Source organism: Microtus pennsylvanicus, chromosome 21 (genome assembly GCF_037038515.1).
Source record: "Microtus pennsylvanicus isolate mMicPen1 chromosome 21, mMicPen1.hap1, whole genome shotgun sequence".
NCBI lineage: Eukaryota > Metazoa > Chordata > Mammalia > Rodentia > Cricetidae > Microtus > Microtus pennsylvanicus.
In genome coordinates, this window is record NC_134599.1 from 8,222,971 (window position 1) to 8,247,584 (window position 24,614).

Sequence of the window (24,614 nt, forward strand, 5' to 3'; positions counted from 1 at the left end):
AGGAGACCCATGCAGAGATCTGAAGAGCGTTAATCCCCAGACACAAGAAGACAAACTCTTTGAGATTGCATTCATATGTAGACTCTAGAACAGTGAAACTCACAAAGTAGAGAAAAATAGTGATCGTCAGGGCCTATGAAGTAGCGGAAACAAACGCGCTGCCTACATGACCCAAAGTTCCAGCTATGACAGAAGGGCTGGCATCAAATATCCAGAATTGTAACAAGCATTAGTAATGCTGTTGCCATGGAGCAAATGTGTGGGTTAAAATGAATGCTAGGGTTAAATGGGAGTCCGGGGAATGAGAAATAAAAGGCCGCAGCCCGGCAGTCAGGAGCACTGGCTGCACTTCCAGAGAACCAGGGTTTGATTCCCAGTACCCACGCGATGGTCCCTAACTCTGGTTCCAGGGGTTCTGGGACCTCCTCCAGGCATACATATGGTGAACATACATTCATGTAGGTCGAATACTCATACACATAAAATAATCTAAAAGCAAAATCAGCAACAACAAAATAAATCAAGACGTTCACAGTATCAGCAGTGATGCCGCATTGCTATCTGACTTCAAACTAACCTATGTGCTCAGCAACAGACAGACAGAACACGGCACATTTACAGAAAGGAGTATGACTTAGCTATTGAACCAACGAAATTCTATCATGTAGGACAACATGGACAAACCCGGGAAATAGTGTAGGGGGAACCTGAGTCAGACACAGAAAGGTAAACAGCATGTTCCCTCACTCACGCCAAGTCTAAAGGACGCTGCTCTTCCAGAAGAAAAGCTGAGCAGCGCTTCCCTGAGACTGAGAAAGGGACGCGCTGGGCAGACAGGGAGCACAGCCTCCACTGGGTAGAGGAAGCCGACTTGGCTGTGGTTAACAGAGCAGTGCAGATTGCAAAACAGCCTGTGACGTTATCAGACGTCCTTATCGCAAATGATAAATGAGTAGCAGCAGGGTGGCTCCGTGGGTAAAGGTGACTGCCACCAAGCCTGACAACCTGAGTTGTGTGCCCAGGACCCAAATGGTGGAAGGAGAAAACTGACCTCCACAGGCAGGCCATGGCATGCATACACACACTCACATAACGCAGAAACACAAATAAATAAATGTGATCATTTACAAAGGTCCCAACTAAAACTAATATAACCTAAATGCAAGCGCACACACACACACACACACACACACACCAATTATGTGACGCACTGGCTGGGTAAATCAGTGTGGTTGGGGTAATCATTGTGGATATGCTATCATAGTATTATACTCTTAGATACTTACAGTGTTTCCCAACAGCCTCAAGAAAATGGGAAAGTAACACAGTGATCTAAAAGTCAACTCTACCTACGAAGCCCCCAGAGCAACCATTCACATCCGATTGGACTGTACAAGTGCACACCGACTCGGCTTATCACATGCTGGTACTGGGAACAATCGGGTCACCTTCAGGTGTTTGGGTGCAAACAAGCAGAGCGGGGATGGGGGTAAGAAGGAGAAAGTAGAAAAGAAAGGGAAAGAAGCGGGAGGGAGGAAAAGCAAAGGAGGAGAAAATGAAAGAAGTAGTGTGTGGGTGTTGGGGGGCATCTGAGGGTGGTAGCATAAGTCTGTGATCCCATATTCGGAGGTGGAGGCAGGGGGATAAGGAGTTCGTTCAAAGCCATCCTCGGCAGCATAGCCAGTCCAAAGCCGGGATGGGCTACATAAGACTACTCAACTTTTTTTTTTTTTTAATGTTGTGAACTAGATGCAGTGAGCTTCCCTTACCTAACAGTCTTGGTTTCTTAAAACTGCCACTTTCTCTCTGTCACCTCAGGCCAGTCATTTCCACGCCCCAAAGCGCAGGCTTCTCTTTGGCTGGCTGAGCAAGCCAGTGCGCGCGCGGTGGGGGGTGGGGTGGGGGTGGGGGTCAGTGTTTAGAGTCCCATGCCTGTTCAGACCCTCGAATGTCCGTGAGTTAGATGATGTTGGTAGTGATCTGCTTCCCACCTGCGCAGCAGAGCTGGACAGCGTGTTGCATGGTCTCACAGAGGCCTTCTACTCCCCTTACCCACTTCACCAAAGACAGGCAGGAGAGCGGCAGACAGGCACTGCGTAGTCTGTTCTCGAGGTCAGAGGTCACACTAAACAAGCATGCGCAGTTACAATGACCATAGCTGCTCCTCGGCCAGACTCAGCGACTGTCGCACTGACTGTCACAACTGATGCCTTTACCTCAACCCCCAGCACACACGCTCCCCTATGCCATTTTGGAAGCAAACCTCAGACAGACAATTCAACTGGGACATTTCAGGAGAACCTTCCAACAGATAAAACCATAATATCACTATCCTACCCGGAAGGGTTAATACGGTTTGTGATGATACATTTCCCCTTTCTTGCTCCCAACAAAGCCGTCAGGTAGCAGTCTCGCTGGGAAGAGGGAAGGGGCCTTGAGCATCTAGCACGGTGGTTCTCAGCCTTCCTCATGCTATGACCCTTTAATTCAGTTCCTCATGTTGCGGTGGCCCCAACCGTAACATTATTTTCCCTGCTACTTCATAACTGGAAGCTGGCTACTGTTGTGAGTTGTAATGTAAATATCTGTATTTTCCAGTGGTGAAAGGGCCCTTCAACCCCCAAAGGGGTCACAACCCCCAGGTTGAGAAGCACTGATCTAGAGTAAGCAGAACATTCCAAGAAAGGACAGCCCTCATTTTCTTCTACCAATAACAATGACACGTGATGCCAGAGCAAGGTCAGGTTGCAGTATGGGCTCCGTGTTGGGAGGGAGCGTGGAGCCCCAGTGAGGACGATGTTAACAGAGAAGTCACGGTGAGTTACCACCATCCTGGGCACTTCCCAGACCTCAACTAGCTTAGCTCCACCCAGGGCCACCAGGGACGCTCATTCCCTTTTGGGTAGGTGGCCTGTGGAGGTTTAAATGAGAAATGTCCCCCACAATCCTGGGCACTTGAGCATTTAGTCCTCAGTAGGTGGCACTATTTGGGGGAGGTTTGAGGGCTGTGGCCTTGGAGGAAGTGTGTCGCTCGCTGGGAGTGGGATGTGAGAGTTTAGGGGTTCCCACCACTTCCAGCTCCCTCTGCTTCATGCTTGCAGTAAAGGATGCGAGCTGTCAGCATCCTTTTCCTGCTGTCGTGTCTGCTGCTCCCCCAGAGCGATGGCCTTCCATCCCTCTCGACCTGTAAGCCCAGACAAACCCTTTCTTCTGTGAGCTGTTCAGGCATGGTGCTTTGTCGTGGCTTCACAGGATATCTGGCCGGCTCCAGAGCCCATGTTCCTCCCACAGCCACAGTGATGCCTGAGGAGCGGGAGGTGCATGCAGCCAACTCCCCAGTGCCCCCCAGATCCTATGACACTCTCAAAGACCTCTGCTACCTGCCTCTTCTCTCTTGCTACCAGGGCATATACCTCATGAGGACTCACCAAACTGGCCATCCTGTTTCACATACAGCTCTATGACGCCACAAGCAATGGTGGTGGCGGCAGGGATCTCCAGCACCACACTGGAGTCCTTGATGACAGTCCCATCCTCCATCGCTGACACCTGTGGGCAAAACCATACACCCCTTGAATACTCAAGAAGACTCTTGGCTTCTTCCTGTCACCCCTAGGCCCAGCCTTCTAAGAATTCTGGGGAAATAGCCACGGAGTTAAGGAAAGAGAAGGAGACAGCCAACACTGATTCCTGATGGTGTGGGTAAGATGCCAGACCATGACGTTGGAAGCCACGACACAGGACACATTTTGACAACATACCAATTACTATGCCACTGTGGTCCCACACTAAGGTGATTAATGGAACCAAAAAGTTTCTGCCTCCTAGTCCTATCATGAGCACTGTAACACCACTGCAGAGCGCATCACTCGTGTCTATGGCGATGCTGGTAACAGCTCCCCTGGGCACCTATAGTCACTGTCAGCACGGAACACATGGTAAGGATAAATGATTACGCTACTGGCTCATGCACACTAGGCCAGATCTTTAACCATTTTACAGTATTTGAAGAGTATATTCCTTAAGGAAGTAAGGAAGGAGAAAGGAAAGAAGAGAGGAAGGGAGAGAGGGAGGGAGGAAGGAAATTATAAACTGTGTGCTCAGGCTGGCAGCAACCTCATGCATCTTAGGTTCACTGCATCCCTCAGGTCCACCATGAACCCCCGCAGACATCTAGGCCTGTGTAAGTTACTCCGTGGTGTGACATCACCACCAACCAATTACCTGGTGGTGTGTAACTCAGAGCATAGCTAAGGGATATGTGACTGCCGGTAAACAAGATCAGTTTCCAATTCCCTTCTCAGGCTTTGAGAAACTACTTTAAAATCCCAGAGAAAATCCCAACAGGATAAAGCTGGGCTGGGAAATGCTCATTGAGCTGTTCACACATCTACGGATAATGCTCTGTGCACAGACAGACATAGCAGAGACGTAGGAGAGGCTGGAAGAAAAACCCTGAGATAGGAGGAAGATGGATAGGCAGGACTGGAGTATCGGGCAGGGACAAACCCTTCCTGCAGTACACCCAGGAACAGGAAGCCAGAGATCTATTTGTTGGCCAGTCACTAGAGACAGACAGCCCAGCTTAGCCATCTGCCCCTGGCATGAGGATTTGCTTCAAAAGAAGCAGCAGCAGCAGTTGGGATACCAACTCCCAGGACCAGAGCTTCAGAAGGTGGTGACCATAGGCAGAAGTGTCAGCAGGGCCAGCTGAAGCCGCCTCTTTCAGGTCTTTCCCCCTCTATGGTCCAGCTGCTCACCTGCCTACCCAGCAGCCCCAGACCTAGACTTAGACTACATGTCCGCCAGCCCCTGCCAAATACAATCTTCTAGAAAAAGCCAGCACTACCCAGAAGGAAACTGTTAACGATTAGAGGCCATGAAGTCAGCTGTAGGAAGTTCAGGACTAATGAACCAGCTCTAGGGTCAGCTTGGAATCTGGAAGAAACAGTAAATGATAGACAGACAGATCCTTTTGTTCCTGGCCCACTTGGTGCCTGGCTAAACAATTTCCTTGACAGAAGCACTCTACCTCCATAAGGGGCCGTACCTGGTCCAGACCCAGCTAGCCACTGAAGCAGTGGTTCTCAGCTTTCCTAATGCTGTGACCCTTCCTCATGTTGCAGTGACCCCCAATCATAGAATCATTTTCCTTGCTTTCATTTTCATAACTTTCTTGGAAGGACCGAGGCTCAAAACCCCCTCAGGTCTTGGGTCCCACGGTAACTGAGACCAGATGCCTGAAAGAGCTCAGCTGCCTGAGTCAGGGAGATCTTGTTTACTAGAGCCAGCTTGAGTCCCATTTCTAACTCCCTGCAGGACAAGTTCTAGCTGAGGGCGACTCCAGGAAAGGTCCCCGAGCTGGGACACGGCACCTGCACAATCTTGGTCTGGATCCCCACCATGCCTCCACACTTCTCCTCCGTCTGAACATGCTCAGATATCACGCACTTCTGCGTGGTCACAATCTTCTGCGTCAGCACACACAGGACCTCGTTCCTCCTCTCTAGCACCTGCTGCAGCACCGGGTTTTCCAGATTAACCGTTCTGAAAAAGAAAAATGGTCATGAGTAGCCCCATAGCTCCAAGAGACTGACTGAGGCGGGGACCAGAATCTCCTCTTCTGGCTGGAAGAGAGAACAGGGAACATCAGGCTTCATTCATTTCCTGGTAATGAGCGAAGAGGCGGGTTACCTAAGAATGGGCTTAGCCAAGCTCTCCTGCGGCCACTCAGACCAGCTGAGGGACAGGCTGGACAGTGGAAGAGGACCAAAGAATTATATACTCTTCTTAACTAAGTCGCCAGCAGCCACACCGGTTTCAGTGAGGAACAATGGAAACCCCTCCTCCTGGGTGGGCCGGGGTGGGCAGAAGGGTAGCATACATTATGGCCAGGCCTTCTCCCTCAAGCACAGGGTCCTTATGTAGCTCAGCGTCTTCTCACAGGGGAGAGGTGGGGGAAGGGCTGTTAATAAGCAAATGGTGGTAGGAGATCAGACTGGGGCTGAGAAGGGACTGTGGGAAGTACGCATAACCCCTCTGTGGGGTTTCTATCACAGAGACTGGAAGCCATTTGGTATGCGCTGCCCCAGGCCACCAGCATGGTTCCCCCATCCTGAGCGAGCTACTTAAAATTCTGTAGAATATCAAAGCTAGGCCTCACTTCCAGCTATAACTTGATGCTTAAAAGTCAATGATGAGATAGGCTCCTTGGAGACCCCAGTTAACACCATAGCTGTGGAAGGGCAGGAAGAACACCAGATCCTAGGTGTGGTCAGCATGGGAAGAAGAGGCTCACCCTAGGCTGAGAGGACAGCTGAGGTTTATCACCTGGAAGCTCAGCACCCGTGTCTGGCCACTAAGGGGCCTCTGGACCATCCTAAGTACACTCAGGGTTCCAGGTTTTTGGAAGTATCCCTGAAGTGGACAATCCAGCTGATGCTGGTATCAACCAGCCCATGACCCGCATATGAACAGAGACACAGAGTGGCTCGTATACACCGTGGGCCTAGTCAGCCATGGGAAGGAGTCAGCTCCATCAAATGCAACAATGTGAAGGAATTTATCCTCATGCTAAGCAATGTCAGCCTCCATAAAAGGACAAATATTGTAAGAGTCCATGTCTAGGAATGATCTGGAATAGACAAATTCGCAATGATTGTGGAGACTGGAGCACTGGGGCTGGAAGGTGGAGGAATCAGGGGAAACTAATTGCTTAATGGCTATAGAATTCTAGCTTGAGGTGGTGGAAAATTCCAGAGCTGGATAGCGGTAGTGGCTACACCACAGAGAGAATGTACTTAGTGGCAATGAATTAATATATTAATTAATTATATAACTATTATATAATATAATTATATAATAATTAGTATATAATAATATATAATATGATAATATAATAGTATATAATATAATAATATTATTATATAATAATATGTTATGAATTAATATATTAATGAATTAATATACACTTAATGACAGACCTGCACGTTTTATAATTTTCCCTAATAAAAAGAAAGACATACAGAACACTGGTCAGTCTTCCACTAGCTAGGGCAATGCAAAAGTACCGCAATATCTATGTGAAACAAAGCAGGCTCTTAATAAAGCTGCTGGCCGAGGCACTGGGGGATGGCTCCTTAATTCAGAATGACTGAACTGGATCCCCAGCGCCCATGTAAAATGCCCTTAGTGGTGCCCGCAATGATGTAATCCCAGATCTGGGGAGGTAGAGACAAGAGGACCCCTAGAGTTTACTGGCTAACCTGTAGGGGAAGCCCCAGCCAATCACCTTGCTTGTAGGGTGGGCCCCTACACTAACCAATTTAGTCAAATCAGTGAGCTCCAGGTTCACTGAGAGACTGTCTCCAAAAAATAACATGAAGTGATTGAGGAAGACATCTGATGCCAACCTTGGATCCCCACCTACATGCACACCCACATTGTATGTGTACTGTGCACACACACACACACACACACACACACAAAAGACATATATACACATACTGTTAGGTTGGGATCGTAGGTCCCAGTCCCTTGCATCTATCCCAGCCCCCCAGGCCTGGTCTGGACTTCAAATCTCAGCAGGCCAGGTCCTGACCCCACCCCCAGGGAGGGGTCAGGACCACTCCCCAGGGTACTTAAGTGATTCCCCAAAAGAAGAACACGTGGTCTCCCTTTGTTCATTGCCTGCACCTTCAGTCTAGAGTAGAAACTCCATGGAGTGGGGACCATGTCTATTGTGTTCTGCTTATCTCGGGGCTGGACCAGCACTCAGTGCCCAGAGTGGGCTCAGAAAACATCCTGGGATTGAACGAATTCGGTCTGTTTCTTCCTTACCTAATTGCTTTCATGTGTGTGTGTACATGTGTGTGTATTAGTCAGAGAAAGAGGAATAGAGGAAGAGAGGGAAAAGGGAGGGAAAGAGGAAGGGTAGGAAAGAAGGAAGAGGGAGGGAAGAAAACAGGTTGAAGATGGAGAGGGAGGAGAAGGATTCTGATGTTTGAGTTGGTGAATGGTGAACAGGTGACTCCCCCCTTTTGCAGATACTGGGTGGTCAACAGGCACTATAGCCAATGCAAAAGCACGAATCCAGCAGAACTGCCATTGCCCAGCTATCTCTACAAAAGTGATTTCAACAGCCCTTGTGCAAATAGAGAAACTCTCCACCGACAGAGTGTAGACTCGGGCACACCTCAAGACAGTAAGAGCAGTAAGTGAACAGCCCATAGTCAAATCAATCACAGTGCCTAGGGAGAAGCTGCCTGTGTTTTCTCTGAGATCAGGAGCAAGACTAGGGTGCCCATACCACTGACATCTTTGCAGGAGCAACTGGGTAAGGGAGAGAGGACAGTTAAATTAGGCGCATGCAGATAGTGTGGTTTTATGTGGAGGGAAACCTAACTGCCGTCAGATGAAGCCCGTCACGTGTGTTGAACTAAAAAATCAATTTTTAAAAAGCTGTTAGAGCTTACAAACAAATCCAATAAAGTGACAAGACAAAACAATCAGTGCACAAACCTAGCGCCATTTTCATACCACAATAATGAATGTTCTGGAACAGAACTAAGAAAGCAGCCCTGTGCCAGCCAGGGGTGATAGCTCACACCTGTAACACCAGCCCTCACAAAGTTGGAGCAGAAGGAAGGAATGCCACAAATTCAAGGTCAGCCTGGGCTATGCAGTGAGTACCAAGTCAATGAATGCAGAGGGAGGCCCTTTTGGCAGATAGAGAGGGAAGAAGCAAATGAACAAACACTAAATTGTGTTAGTTCCAGAGTAATCAGAGCAATCTTGAAGAAAACACCTCACTCCAAATCACACTCCAGAGCTGGCAGTGTACACACTTGCAGGGTCACACTCCAGAGCTGGCGGTGTACACACTTGCAGGGTCGCCCCTGGGGAAGCTGAGGTGGGGGAGCTGTGAGTTTGAGGCCCACCTGGCCTGTGAGACTAGGATAGATGGGTACAGGAACTAGCTGTCTAATTCACTAACTGAAAAGCTATAGTGATTCTAACATCATGATGTTAGCTGAGAACCTGACACAAAGGCCCATGGAAGAGAACAGAGAGCCCAGAAATTAATCTATGATCAAACAGCCACCTGAGTTTTGACAAAGGTGCCGAGAATATACGATGGAGAGAAGATAGTGTCTTTGATAAGCTGCTGTCATAGTTGGTTATGCATATGCAAAAGGTCCCCCTTCCCTCCCCTGCTTAAGTCATCTGAAAATGGATGAAGTCTTGAGGGTTAGCCTGGAACTATGACAGCGAGAAGACAGGAAAAGCCTCAAGACACTGGTCCGCAAAAGCAATGGCTGGCTTCGACGGGACTCCAAAAGCTCAGACTGGAAAAAACAGACATGTGGGACTCTCTCAGATGAAGAGATGTCTATAAAGCCAAGGTGACAACCAACAGAGTTGACAGACAGCCTGGGGAGTGAGGAGTGCCCGCCAGCTGTTCTTCCCGCAGGGGCCACATCCAGCATACATAGGAGCCCAAAAAGCTGAACACCACAAAAGCAATGTAACTAAAGGATGGGCTGTAGAACCAAAGAGGAGAACAGAGAGACAGTCAACAAACACACACACACGTGTGTGTTTATATATATTTATTTATATATTTATATATGTATGTGTGTGTATATATATCATCAGGGAAATACAAGTCAAAGTGCCATGAGATGTTGTTTTACCCCCAGCAATGGCCATTGTCAGACAGAAGAATAACCAATGATGTTGAGATGTGGAGGGAAGGGAACTCATGCACAGCTGAGGAGATATAAGTTATCACTTCCATTGTGGGAAACTAGAAATCAAACTATCATAGTATCCAACAGCCCCGCTGGAATCTGAGACAGATGACGCTGTTATCCAAGGGAGGCAGAAGATACCTGCACCCCTGTGCTTCTTACAGTAGTATTCTCGATGACGAACACAAAACCAGCCCAGATTACCCTTAGCAGAGGAAGGATTAAAAGCATGCGAGATAGATACATGTATATATACATGGAATGCTATTTCATTACAAAAATGAAGCCATGTCATTTGTGGCAGAATAGATATTAACTAGAGGTCAATGAATTTAGTAAAATAACCCGGACATGGAAAGATAAACACAACGTGTTCTCATTCATTTGTGGGGAATCTAAATCACTCTCACCGGAAGAGTGGTCACCGAGGGCTGAGACGGGAGTGTGGGCTAGAAGGAAACCCAAGGGCTGGAGCGCTGGCTTGGCAGTAGCGGGTGCATTGTGCCATGGCAGAGGATCTAGATATTGCTCCAGCATTCATGTTGGGCACTCAAACTGCCTGCAACTCAAGCTCTAGGGAATCCAACACCCTCTCCTGGCCTTTAGGGGTACCTACACATGGCACGCACGCACGCGCGCACACACACAGAGGAATTACGTCCAGACCTTCTTTAACACATGGCCTATTTTGAGAGCACTGTGGTCCATGGCATACTTAGAAATGATTGCGAGGGTGCACAATACTTAATGTTGGAAGAAACAGTTGTGTGTGTCCCTGATTTTCCTATCATCCGTTAGTTACGTGTACTGAATAACTTCAGTGTACCTCGTAAAGATGCACAAATACTATGTTTAAATTTTTAAACCTGTGTGTTAACAGCATGGTATCTACATATGAGTCTCCCTAGGCCACTGTGCTTTAGACCCATAGACTGAGTCTGCAGTTAGGCGCCAGCAGACCCACCTGTCAGGATCCCCATTAACCCAGCTGTCCCTAACAGCTGCCGCCTCCCGTCAGGTCACTGGACATGAGTTTGGTCTGGGACGGTTAATATGTGGACTCCCTTGACTGCACACATAAGAACAGTACTGTGGGTCACAACCCATAACTAAGACAGAGGAACTGCTGAGGAACCTACCAGGAGTCTAGTGTGACTATGATGATTGGCAAACACTACTTTATTACACTGCAATGTGCCCCAAACAAAATCCACTAATTCTAAAGCTGTTCTAAGCTAAAGTTAAGTTGTTTTAAAAGGAAAATCTCAGCCAGGCATCCTTAGATTGCTTAAAGGCCCCATGCCCACGTTGAACCCCAAAGACATAAGTATTTCTGGCAGAAATGGAGCCCCTTGTTTCTGGTGACAAGTCTCCAAGGCTTGCTGAGCCCAGCAGGGTCTTTAGGGACAGCCATAGCTTTAGGAAGGGAACACAAGCTTATCTACACACACAGGCCCATGGCCAAGACTGAGGCTAACATGGAGCTGTCCTACAGCCCTGACTTAGGAGACACCCCATGTCTCCCTGATCAAGCCACAGGGCAGGGCCAGGTCAGGCGGCCTTCACCTCTGTCCCTCCTGTGAAGAGATCACCTTACTGCTTTCCAAGATAGTGCTGCGTCTTTTGGAGGCCAAACACTGGACAAATTTAATAATCTTCAGTCCAGAGGGCCCTGCTGGGGACAGAGGGCGATAAAAGAAAATAGATGTCCATTTGACCCTGTGCAAAATAATCTCGAGTGGGATCCTTGCCCATCTCCTCTTCCTGCTAACACTGCATGACCCAAAGCAGCAGGAGAGGCTCCAAGGCCCCTTGGGGGAACTGTCCTCAAGCACAGACCCAAAATAGCTTGGAGCTGTGCCCATAGCTCTAACGTCACCCCGCAGACCTTGGCAAGGATTACCATGTAACAGAGATCCCCCAGTACCAGCAAGTGGAAAACCATAGGCCAATGAACGTGTTCAGTTTCCAATCTTATATTCCTGTATGCACTAAAAGTTCCAAAAATCAAAAGCCATTTAAACCCTGGTTAAAGGCTGAGACAATAGCTGACTAGGCAAGCCCCCTCCTATGTGAGGTCTAAGTTCAATTCCTATGACTGGGAATAAATGGTGGAGCCTGAGAGATAGCTCAGTGGTTTAGAGCACCTGTTGCTCTTGCAGAAGACCTGGGTTTGATTCCTGGTATCCACATGGTGGCTCACACTTATCTCTAACTCCACTTCCAAAGGATTCTGGCGCCCTCTTCTGGCCCCCAGGGGCATTAGGCATGCTCATGGTCCACATACATATATTCAGGCAAAATACTCATACATATAAAATAAAGTAAATAAAATTTAAAGATTATAAAAATCTTTTCAGCGCTGGGAAGATAGTTCAGTCAATAAAATACGGCGAGGAGCAAGACAGCTGAGATCAATTGGCAATGTCTGCACAGGCATAAAAGGGTACAGTCATGGGCACCCAGACACAATAGGACATCTGCTCATAGAATGTGCCCTGGTAGCTTATCCTGATCATCTGGAACAGCAGGAGCAGCCAGGCCATCAGGGCACCCATCTTCTGACAGTTTATTTTAAAGGCCACTGATTTTACAGAATTCTAGACCCCAGGCAACAGTGGAAACCCAGTGTACAGAAGTGCTAAGCAACTAAAAGAACTGATTTTGACATAGCCCCAGAAATAAGATGGGGACATTAAAAGGAGTCCACGAAGTGGTTGGCTTTGAACATACAAACACACGAGCAATACAGGTTGAGTTTATGTGCGCACACATGTGCATCTGTAACAATACTTAAAGGCCATGAATCTGAGAGGGAGTCAGGGAACATAGGAGGAGTTGGAGGGGGGCAGGGAATAGAAGTGGTGTAAATTTACACCAAACATGTAGGAAATTCTCAAAAGAAACTTAATTTAAATGTTAAAAACCAAATGGCATAAGGAAAAAGAAAAAGCTAGTCAACAGAAACAAGAAGAGGCTGCCACTGCAGGGGTGTTAAGCAAGAATTAACAGCCCACAGAAATGTAGATCTGTACTGATGATTAAAGCTACGGTAGTTGGGGTGTTTCTCCCAAAGGGCTTTGACTTACTAGCTATGGCTACAGTTAAAAGAGAAACAAATGTGTGTACACCAGCTGCAGGTCTGAAAACTAACTGCACCAACTTCGTTTCCAACCTCCCTGGCACTGCCCTCTTGGTGCTTCACAGCGGGAAAGCCTGCTGCTTTCTGACAACCCGCCTCCTCCAGGGTCACAGTTGCAAGCCCATGGCCAAGGTTTTATTTCAGAATCTGCCTCCTAGAGTCCCAGAATACAGGTCCCTCTTCTGCCTGCTTACTGCTCACTGAAGACCCTGCTTCCTACATTCTAAGGTCTAGCTTGAGGATAGTCAGAGGAGGGAGGCGGACCTCAGCCCTCTACTCCCCAGGCATGAGGCTGCATTCTGTGTTTGACAGGCTAGAAGGCCCATCACCAGGAGTGTGGGCACCTTAGGACACTCCTGGCAGGAGAGAACCCCCCCTACCCGGAGTGTGGGCACCTTAGGACACTCCTGGCAGGCTAGACCCCCCACACCCGGAGTGTGGGCACCTTAGGACCCTCCGGTTTTGTGCAGGTGCTGAAGAGTCACGGGCTGCAGGGAGGGAGGTCTAGGTCTGGTCCTACCATGAGCTCTGACTCATCTCCTACCCAGTTATTAAGGACTGAGGAACAATTCTGTCCATTGAGACCCAGGGAATGCTATACTGGGAAGATTTTTCTCCCACTTAAAAGGAGTCACATGTAACAGGTCATTTGTCTATACCTGGATCTTGTTGTCTATAACATAAATTTAACATTTACAACCAAGAAAACTCAGGCTGTTGAGACAGCAGCAGGTGGAGATGCCACCCGGGTCCTCACCAATGTTGAACTAGCCACTCAGCTTCTACCTCAGGATGTTTCCTTCATTGAGGTAAGAAATGTTCTTTGCAACGAGAACATTGCAACCCTAGCTGTTCTCGAGGTTACTGTCATCTTATTTCTCAGAGAGACACAAAGCACAGAGAATTCACAAGCCAAGGACCCAAGGGACACAGGTCATTGTGGGTAGAATTGGGTCTCAGCTCAACAATTCAGCCTTGTCTGATCTGAAACTCTACCCCCATCTTTCCTCTCCTTCCTGAGCCCCTACTGAGCCCTGCATAGCTTAATCCACACTTGCTTCTTAACAAATAAGAGTCCTTCCGCTCAGCTCCCCAGGAAAGCTCCAAAAATACTGGCAGCAGAGCCTCCAGAAACGGCCACCCGCTGGCCACCGAGGATCAGTGTCCACCAAGGATGCACCAGCGGTCTCTACGATAAACCAGCTTCCATGAGGGAGGGAAGGAAGGTTCATTCTGATGTAAGAGGTCTCTACGATAAACCAGCTTCCAATGAGGGAGGGAAGGAAGGCCCATTCTGACGTAAGGGGTAGTATTTTGGCTCAGGACTTCAGTCACTTCACTCCATGGCCGCTTGGCTCCATCCCTGGTGTAGTGTAGCATGTAACCAGTATGGGGTGGGTGAATCCTGGTCCTCGCCAGAGAGCCAGAAAGTTAAAAGAAGGAGAGAGAAGCAGAGGTTCCCCTAGGACATGCTTCCAATAATAACCTCTACTGCATCCTAGTAGCCTCACAGGCTTGGAACCTAGTCGTTAACAAGTGAACTTGCTCCAAACTACAACAACCAGGGGAAATGGACAGAAAATTCTGGAAACCTCAACCACTGTGATGCACAACCTGGAACAAGGGGGAAAACACTCTAGATCTCTTAAGTACTGAGGCTGGCATCCTCACTTTAGGGATACAGACATCTCCTCTCTGCTTTCCATGATTTCAGTTACCCAAAGTCAGCCACAGCCCAAAAGCCTAAGTTCTCACTGTTCTGAGGAATGTGGTAGACCGCGCCATACAGACAGGTCACCTGGGCTATGACTCGTCCTTTGTACAGTGTATCCGTCATGTATATGCTACTCACTCGGGAGCCGCCTAGCAGCAGCCCCCGTTAAATTGACTTGTGACATTCCAGTGGTTGTGTTCAAGTAATTTCCATTTTAATTAATAATTAATAAGGGGGACTGAAGATGGCAACTTGGATGTGCCTAAAAGATGCTCGAACATGCTTCCTTTGATGGGAAAGTGTAAGTTCTCAAGTTAATAAAGAAAGTGAAGAGAGCGAGTGTTAAGACCAACAAACAGTAAGGCAAATCTACCTGCGAGACTGTTGTCCGTATCTGACTACCAAGTTACGACATGGCAAGTGAAAGTCCTCAGCTGCTCACCTCACGTGCCCTGATGACACAGGCTTCTGTCGAGGGACATCTCCCTAAAAAGGGATGGGTGTGGCACGGTAAGATAGCCATTTGCATGACTTCATAGTGAGCCACGATTTAATTACAGTATATTGATCTAGTTTATGAGTAGTTTACCGTCTCCTCTGCCTGGTTTATAGATAAAGCTTTACCATACACGTGTACATGACAAAAATAGCCAACAGAGGACTGAGCCTATGCTCAGCTTTATCACACACTGGAGACCTTGGACCATGTCCTCTGAAGTTAAGAAGGGATGGCTGTAATGAAAAAGGGCTGTGTGTGTGTATGTGTATGTGTGTATATATGTGTATGTGTGTATATATATGTGTGTGTATATATGTATGTATATGTATATATACATATACATATATATATATATATATGCTCGAATTCTTTTACTCAGTTGCAAAGAAGATGTAGATGGCTTCATGTTTGCAAAAGGAATTAAAGCTAGGGCATGATGCTAACTGCCCGTGATTCCCTGAGTGACTGGACCGCCCTCCCCCACCACACCTGCTCCTCATGCCATCGTCTCTGGCATCGTATCTTCGTCCCCCAGAACAGCCCAGAGAGGCCGAGAGGGAAAATGACTGAGCAATTACAGACGCTCGCCCTTTTAGGTGATGTAATTAATTAACTGCCGTCAGGTGATGCCGCGTGGCAGCAGGAAGATGAGAAGCGAATGAAGCTGAGCAGTGAGGTGAAAGCCGGACTCACCCTTGGGAATTCTCTTCCTTTTCAAGCTCCGTGCATAGCAGCTGGACTGGAAAAAAATCATACGGTTTGTGGGTCTGGCCTTAAATCCTGAGTCCAGGCAAACTAATTAATTTCTGAATTCCACTCCTCATATGTAAAATGAAGATAAACCAATTATTCTCTCAAGCGAGCAGGGCTCAGTGTGCCGCCAGAGCCCACGTGACTAAGAAGAGCATGCTAGAAGGGACACGGGGAGACCAAGGAGCTCACAGCAGATGGCCCCCCGGCACGCTCGGCACCCCAACAAGAAGGTGAGGATGTGCCTCTTAAGGGGGACATTGGGTCTAGGCTGGGACACGAAGAATAACTAGGAACTGGCTGGGTGTGGCAGGAAGAAAGAGCTGTGTGTGGATGGAAGGCGTGAAGGAGCCTTCAGGTAGGACCTAGGGGAAGACAGTGTGTGCCTCTGAGGAACTGAAGTCAGGCGACAGGCCTGAGGGTTGAGGAGAACACGGAGAGCAATGGTTCTACAGAGGCCATGTTGATGTAGCCAAGAGGATATGCGGACCACTTCCTGTCTAGGGAAGGCACACAGGAGTATGAGATGGCAGTGGTTAGTGACATGATCTGATTGGCTGTCTGTACAGGAGCCAGAGGTGGAAGGGGCCAGAAGAGGGCTGACAAGAGAGAGTGACAGAAAGGGTCAGGAGGCTCGGACGATGAGAACAGATAAGATCAGGACTCAAGAACAAGAATCAACCAAGGGGTGAGAGATGGGTGTAAAAGAGAGATGAGGATGGAGCCGTATCCCATGCCAGCTTTCTGGCTGAAGCGGATGAACACTACTCGCTGTGAAGCTCCGAGGAGCGTTGGAGAGAAAGACAGGAAATTCAAAGCTGGGTGCTGTCACCCATATCAAACTCTGGAGAGCCCAGAGGAACACACACGCCACCTGAATCCCAGCTCCTGTGTAGTAATAGGGGCGGCAGGGCTGCGTCCCCAATACCCCAGCCGCCTGCCCTGCCCCGCTAGCTTTACCCGAAATAATTACACAGACACTGTATTCTTTTAATCACTGCTTGACTCTTAGCTCTAGCCCTTACTGGCTAATTCTGATATCCCAATCAACCCATCTCTAATAATCTGTGAGCACCGGTCTTACCGGGAAGATTCTAGGCCGGAGCTTCCCAGGAGCGGGGCATGGCGGTCTCTCTCGGGCGTCTGCTCCGGAGACGAGAGCTGTGGAGTCTGACCTCACTTCCTCTTCCTCCCAGCGTTCTGTTCTGTTTACTCCACCCACCTAAGGGTGGGCCTATCCAATGGGCCTAGCAGTTTCTTTATTGCTTAGCCAATGAAATCAACAGATTGATATATGACACTCCCACATCACTCCTGACCCAAGCCAGCCAGCGCAGTGTGGACACTAGCTCATCACCTGGCACCAGGGGAACGAGAGCTACAGAGGGTGCAAGAGAAATGCCACACGGGCAACTCTGGGGCCAGCACCTCCCGCTTCTCGGCTCCCTAGCTCCTGCCCCGCCTCAGCATGCTAGCCACACCTCTCCTCCAGGAGCGCTGAGCTACCCCAGGCTTGATAACCAGGCCCTGCTGTGTCAGAAGTGAACCCACTCACAACCATGCTGACGGGATTAGGGAATTTACCACGTGTCAAGTGCAGCTGTCCAGGTTCTGCTTATGTTCTCATCTAATTCTCAGAGAAAAACATTTTTGCTAATGAAGTTCAGGGTAATGAAGGCAAAAGATTATGGCTCCTATGTGCTGGTTCTGATTAAAAAATATTGTAGACCAGGCATAGTGGTGTACAGCTTTAATCCTAGCACTCAAGTGGTGGGCAGGTTTGAGCCCAGTCTTGTCTACTGAGCAAATTCCAGGACATCCAGGGCTACACAGAGAAACCTGTCTAGAAAAAAAGGATGGAAGGAAGGAAAAAAGGAGAAAGAAAATGGGGGAAGGAGATAAAAAGAGAGAGAGAAAGTTTGTGAAGCCAGATAGTAAGTGGTGTATATTTATTATGTTATTCCTTAATTTACATTATACCATACTTTCCACAATTATTTTTTTCATTTTAAAAAAACAAACCTTCCAGATATGATGGTGCAATATATATTTTTAGCTTATTTGTTCAGTTTTTGGAGACAGGATTTCTCTGTGTGGCCCCGGATGTCCTGGAACTCACTTTGTAGACCAGGCTGGTCTCAAGCCCACAGAGATCTACCTGCCTCTGCCTCCCAAGTACTGAGATGAAAGGTGTGTGCCACCACCATCCGGTGATGGTGCACATTTGTAATCTGAGCACTTGGGAGGCAGAGGGCTGGGCTACATAGTAAAATCCTATCACACACGAAAACACTCACACCGAACCTAGTTTACCACCCAACCATGGGTCTAAAAGCAGCTGCTAACACTAAGAAATGAGTGTAAGGTGTCTCTGCTGGCTGTGCTCACCCTAGACCTTAGAGTGCCCTCATTTAGATGACTCTCCTCATGCCCATGCTGCCCCTGAAGGAGGAACAGAGAGAGAGAGAGAGAGAGAGAGAGAGAGAGAGAGAGAGAGAGAGAGAGAGAGAAGGGAACAAAGAAGTGCAAGAACAAGAACATGACGATCAAATGCTCTCCACAGAGAAGAACCCAGGAGAAAAGAAAGGTGTGTCCAACTTGGCCGTGTGTGTGTTCTTAAAAAGCAAGACATGATGAAAAAAACTACTAAATCAAATCCTGGATAATTGTGAAGACTTATTGCCATGTTGTCTCACTCACAGTATATCAATTTGTATAATTAATGGAGAGTTTATCATCAAGAGCCTATTTTCTCACACCAAACAGACTGGACCAAAGAATAAATAAATAAAATAAATAAAAGTCCCTTCACCACATAATAATCAAAACACAAAACAGATAGAATTAAAAAAAAGAATATTAAGAGCTGCAAAAAAAAAAAAGGTAAAGTAACATATAAAGGCAGACCTATCAGAATTAAACCCAGCTTCTCAATGGAAACCCTGAAAGCCAGAAAGTCCTGGACAGATGTGCTGCAGACATTAAGAGACCACGGATGCAAGTCCAGACGACTATACCCAGCAAAGCTTTAAATCACCATTGTTGGAGAAAACAAGATACTACAAGACCAGATTTAAACTATACCTATCCATAAATCCAGCCCTACAGAAAGTATTAGAAGGAAAACTCCAACCCAAGGAAGCTAACTGCACCCACAAAAACACAGGCAACAGATAACCTGACACCAGCAAACCCCAAAGAAGGGAAACGCATAAACACTACCACTGAAAAATAACAGGAATTAACAATCACTTGTCATTAATGTCTCAATATCAATGGACTCAATTCAACTATAAAAACACACACAACCTAAGAGAATGGATGCGAAAGCAGGATCCATTCTTCTGCTGTATATGAGAAACACACCTCAACCTCAAAGACAGACATCACCTCAGAATAATGGGTTGGGAAAAATTTTTACAATCAAATGGACCTAAGAAACAAGCAGGTGCAACTATCCTAATATCTAACAAAATAGACTTCAAACTAAAATCAATCAAAAAAGATGGAGAAAGACATTTTATACTTATCACAGGAACAATCCATCAAGATGAAGTTTCAATCTTGAACATTTATGCCCCTAATACAAGAGCACCCACATATGTAAAAGAAACATTTCTGAGCTTAAATCTCATGTCAAACCCCACACACTAATAGTAGGAGACTCTCCCCAGTAGACAGATCAACCAGACAAAAACTTAACAGAGAAATAAGAGAACTTACAGATGTTATTACTCAAATGGATTTAACTGACATCCATAGAACATTCCACCCAAACACAAAAGAATGTACCTTCTTCTCAGCACCTCATGGAACCTTCTCTAAAACTGGTCACATACTCAACAAAGCAAACCTCAACAGATAAAAAAAAAAAATTGGAATAACCTCTTGTATCTTATTGGATCAGTATGGCTTAAAGTTAGAATTTAACAACGCTAATTGCAGAAAGTCTACAAATTGATGGAAATTGAACAGTTCTCAATTGAACCACCCCTGGGTCAAGGAAGAAATAAAACACTTCCTAGAATTTAATGAAAATGAATGTACAACATAACCAAGCCTATGGGACTCTATGAAAGATGTGCTAACAGGAAAGTTCATAGCACTAAGTGCCTGCATAAAGAAAACGGAGAAATCCCACACTAGGTACTTAACAGCTCACCTGAAAGCTCTATAACAAAAAGAAGCAGACTCACCCAGGAGGAGTAGATGAGAGAAAATAATCAAATTGAGGGCTGAAATCAATAAAAAAGAAAACAATACAAAGAATCAATGAAACAAAGACTGGTTCTTTGAGAAAATCAACAAGATAGACAAACCCTTATCCAAACTAGTCAAAAGGCAGAGACAGAACATCCAAATTAACAAAATCAGAAAGGAAAAGGGGGACATAACGACAGACACCAAAGAAATCCAGAGAATTATTAGGTCATACTACAAGAGTCTGTACTCCACAAAATTGGAAAATGTAAAAGAAATGGACAATTTTCTGGATAGTTATCACATACCAAAATTAAATCAAGACCAGGTGAACAATTTAAATAGACCTATAACCTGCAAGGAAATAGAAGCAGTCATCAAAAGCCTCCCAGAAAACAAACAAAAAGCCCAGGGCCCAATAGTTTCAGTGCAGAATTCTGTCAGAACTTCAAAGAAGAGCTAATACCTATACACTTCAAAGTGTTCCACACAATAGAAACAGAAGGAGTATTGCCACACTCTTTTTAGGAGGCTACAGTTACCCTAATAACTAAAACACACAGAGAGTCAACCAAGAGAGAGCAGTACAGACCAATCTCCCTTATAAACATTTATGCAAAAATACTCAATAAAATACTGGCAAACTGAATCCAAGAACACATAAAAAAAAATCATCCACCATGATCAAGTCGGCTTCATCCAAGAATGGGTCAACATACGAAAATTTATCAATGTAATCCCCCATATAAATAAATTGAACAAAAAACAATATAATCATCTCATTAGATGTTGAAAAAGCACTCAACAAAATACAATACCCCTTCATGATAGAGGTCTTAGAGAGATCAGGGATACAAAGAACATATCTAAACATGATAAAAGCAATATACAGCAAGCCAACAGCCACCATCAAAATAACGGGAAGAAACTCAAAGCGATTCCACTAAAATCAAGAACAAAACAAGGCTATCCACTCTCTCCATATCTATTCAACATAGTTCTAGAAGTTTTGGCTACAGCAATAAGACAACAAAAGGAGATCAAGGGGATACAAATTGGAAAGGAAGAAGTCAAACTTTCACTATTTGCAGATGATATGATAGTATATATAAGTCACCCCAAAACTCTACCAGTGAATTCCTACAGCTGATAAAAATGTTCGGTAATCTGGCAAGATACAAGATAAAATAAAAAAAATCAGTAGCTCTCCTATATAAAAAGATAAAGAAGCCGAGAAAGTAATCAAAGAAACATCACAAAGAAACAACATGTAGTCACAAATAACATAAAATATTTTATAGTAACACTAACCAAAGAAGTGAAAGACCCATTTGACAAGAACTTTAAGTCTTTGAAGAAAGAAACTGAAGAAGATATCAGTGTTGTGGGATCTTCGGGCCACGTACCTGCCGCCCCAGCTCCTGGTCGCCTGGCTAACTTATGCCCCGAAATAGCAACACACAAACTGTATTCTTTTAAACACTGCTTGGCCCATTAACTCTAGCCCTTACAGGCTAATTCTCATATCCCTATCAACCCATCTCTAATAATCTGTGTAGCATCAGTCTTACTGGGAGAGATTCAGCATGTCTGACCTGGCAGCTTGCTTCATGGCGTCTGTCTGAGGCGTCTTACCTCACTTCCTCTTCCTCCCACCATTCTGTTCTGTTTACTCCACCCACCTATGTTCTAACCTGAGGGCCAAGCAGTTTCTTTATTTTTTAACCAATGACCTTCCTCCATCATATCAGAAAATGGAAAACTCTCCCATGCCCTTCGATAGATAGGATCAACATAATAAAAATGGCAATCCTACCAAGAGCAATCTATAGATTCAATGCAATATCCACCAAAATCCCAACACAATTCTTCACAGACCTTGAAAGAATAGTAATCAACTTCATATGGAAAAACAAAAAGCCAAGAATAGCCAAAACAATCCTGTACAATAAAGGAACTTCTGGAGGCATTGCCATTCCTGATATCAAGCTCTATTATAGAGCTACAGTAATGAAAACAGCTTAATATTGGCATAAAAACAGAAAGTTTGACTAATGGGATCAAATCAAAGAGCTGGATGTAAATCCACACTCCTGATTTTTGACAAAGAAGCTAAAATTATACAATGGGAAAAAAAGAAAGCATCTTCAACAAATGGTGCTGGCATAACTGGATGTCAACATGCAGAAGAATGCAAATAGATCCATATCTATCACCATGCACAAAACTCAAGTTCAAATGGATTAAAAACCTCAATATAAATCTGACCATTCTGAACCTGATAGAAGAGAAAGTGGGAAGTAACCTTCAATGCATGGACACAGGAGACCACTTCCTAAATATAACACTAGTAGCACAGACACTGAGAGCAACAATAAATAAATGGGACCTCCTGAAATTAAAAAGCTTCTGTAAAGTAAAGGACATAGTTAATAAGACAAAAAGGCAGCCTACTGATTGGGAAAAGATCTTCACCAACCCCTCATCAAACAGAGGACTAATCTCCAAAATATATAAAGAACCCAAGAAATTAGACATCAAAATTCCAAATAATCCAATTAAAAAATGGGGTACAGATCTAAACAGAGAATTCTCAACAGAAGTATCTCAAGTGGCTGAAAGACACTTAAGGAAATGTTCAACATCCTTAGCCATTAGGTAAATGCAAATCAAAATGACTCTGAGAGACCATCTTACATCTGCCAATGATAGCTTATGCTGGAGAAGATGTGGTAAGGGGAACCCTCCTTCATTGCGGGTGGGAATGCAAACCTGTACAACCACTCTGGAAATCAGTAGGGTGGCTTCTCAGAAAATTGGGAATCAATCTACCTCAGGACCCAGCAAGCAATACCACTCTTGGGCATATACTCAAAGGATACTTAATCATACTACAAAAGCATTTGTTCAACTATGTTCATAGCAGCATTATTTGTAATAGCCAGAACCTGGAAACAACCTAGATGTCCCTCAACCAAATGGATAAAGAAAATGCGGTACATCTACACAATGGAGTACTATTCAGTATTAATAAATAATGACATCTTGAAATTTGTATGCAAATTAATATAACTAGAAAAAACCATCCTGAGTGAGGTAACCCAGACCCAGAAAGACGTACATGGTATGTAGTCACTCATAAGCAGATACTAGCTGTGAAGCAAAGGATAACGAGCCTATAGTCCACAGCCATAGAGAAGCTAAGTAACAAGGAGAACCCTAAGAGAAACATGTATAGATCCCCCTGGGAAGGAGAAGTAGATAAGATCTCCTGACAAAATTGGGAGTATAAAGTGGGGGAGAAAGGAGGGCAGAAGGGGGAGAGAAGGGTAAGTGGAGGAGAACTTGGGGGAATGGGATAGTCAAGATGGAGGAAGCACAGAGATGGAGAGCAAGGAAAGAGATATTTTGATTGAGGGGGCCATTCTGGGGCTAGCAAGAAACCTGCCAATAGAGAAATTCCCAGGAATCCACAAGGATGACTCCAGCTAAAACCCTAAGCAATAGAGGAGAGGGTGCCTGAACTGGCCTTGCCCTGTAGTCAGATTGATGACTATCTTAAATGTTACCATAGAACCTTCATCCAACAACTGATGGAGACAGGGGCAGAGACCCGCAGCAGAGCACTGGGCTGAGCTCCCAAAGTCCAGTTAAAGAGTGGGAGGAGTGAGAATATGAGCAAAAGAGGTCAAGACAATTCTCCCGCAACAGAAGAAACAAAAAAACAAAACATGCAACAAGCCCCAAACCCTCCATGTTGCCATAGCTAGAAGCAAAACTCAACCTCAAAGAGAAAAATCTGCTCATACCTAGACACTTCAAAGCGAACTCCTGAAGACCACGTTGCCTGGGGAGAGTGAGACCAGGAGCTGGCACAACTTACTAAGTCAGTCCAGGTTAATTATGAGAAATGGGTTCTCCGGATTCTGAGAGATTCGAGGCAGTCATGTGCTGGCTGGCAGAGGTGGGGTAAAGTAGGGCTATTAGGCTTAAGACAGTGGCACGCGGCAGCTGGGTGACAGAAGACAATACTAAACGTTTCTGGAGAGCTTTTCCACAGATATGTGCATTGAGAATTCTCAATACATTTGGCCATCTCCATTTAAAGAAATAGAAGACATATATCACGATAGTTTCCATAAAAAATGTTTACACTAAACCCATAGCACATTGAAAACAATAAGTTCTAGGCACCTATAAGTATAATTTCCCAAACTCTAAATGAATCTTCAATATACATGGGTATAGTTTCAAAGAGAGAATGGAGTTTGAGATGTGCATACATTTTGTCGGGAATATAATTAATTCTTGGAGTTTTTTTTTCTTCTGGTGCTACCTAGGTCAATCGGGGGGCCTTCAGTGAGCTCAGCAAGTGAACCACATCATCAAACCACACACCAGCTCTAAGACTTTTGGCTACAAAACTTGTATAGAGATGATACCTTATCTAAATGACTGAAATAAAAACTGGCTGCAAATATGCCCTTGAGAACATCCAGTACCGCGACATTGCTGGTGAGCGTGCCCAAGGCCACAGCTGTATCCGCAGCACCTTAT

General features: G+C 45.7%; 1 protein-coding gene across 2 annotated transcripts in view; it reads right to left on the minus strand.

Moving 5' to 3' along the window:
• Gsdme (gasdermin E) overlaps positions 1–24,614 on the minus strand; it is a 62,068-nt gene that overhangs the window by 18,889 nt on the left and 18,565 nt on the right. For both annotated transcript variants that reach the window (XM_075955162.1, XM_075955163.1), the window contains exons 4-5: positions 5,376–5,547; positions 3,429–3,549 (exon numbers count right to left, since the gene is read on the minus strand). In XM_075955162.1, coding sequence (XP_075811277.1) covers positions 3,429–3,549; positions 5,376–5,547 — 293 coding nt within the window. The remainder of the gene's footprint in view (positions 1–3,428; positions 3,550–5,375; positions 5,548–24,614) is intronic.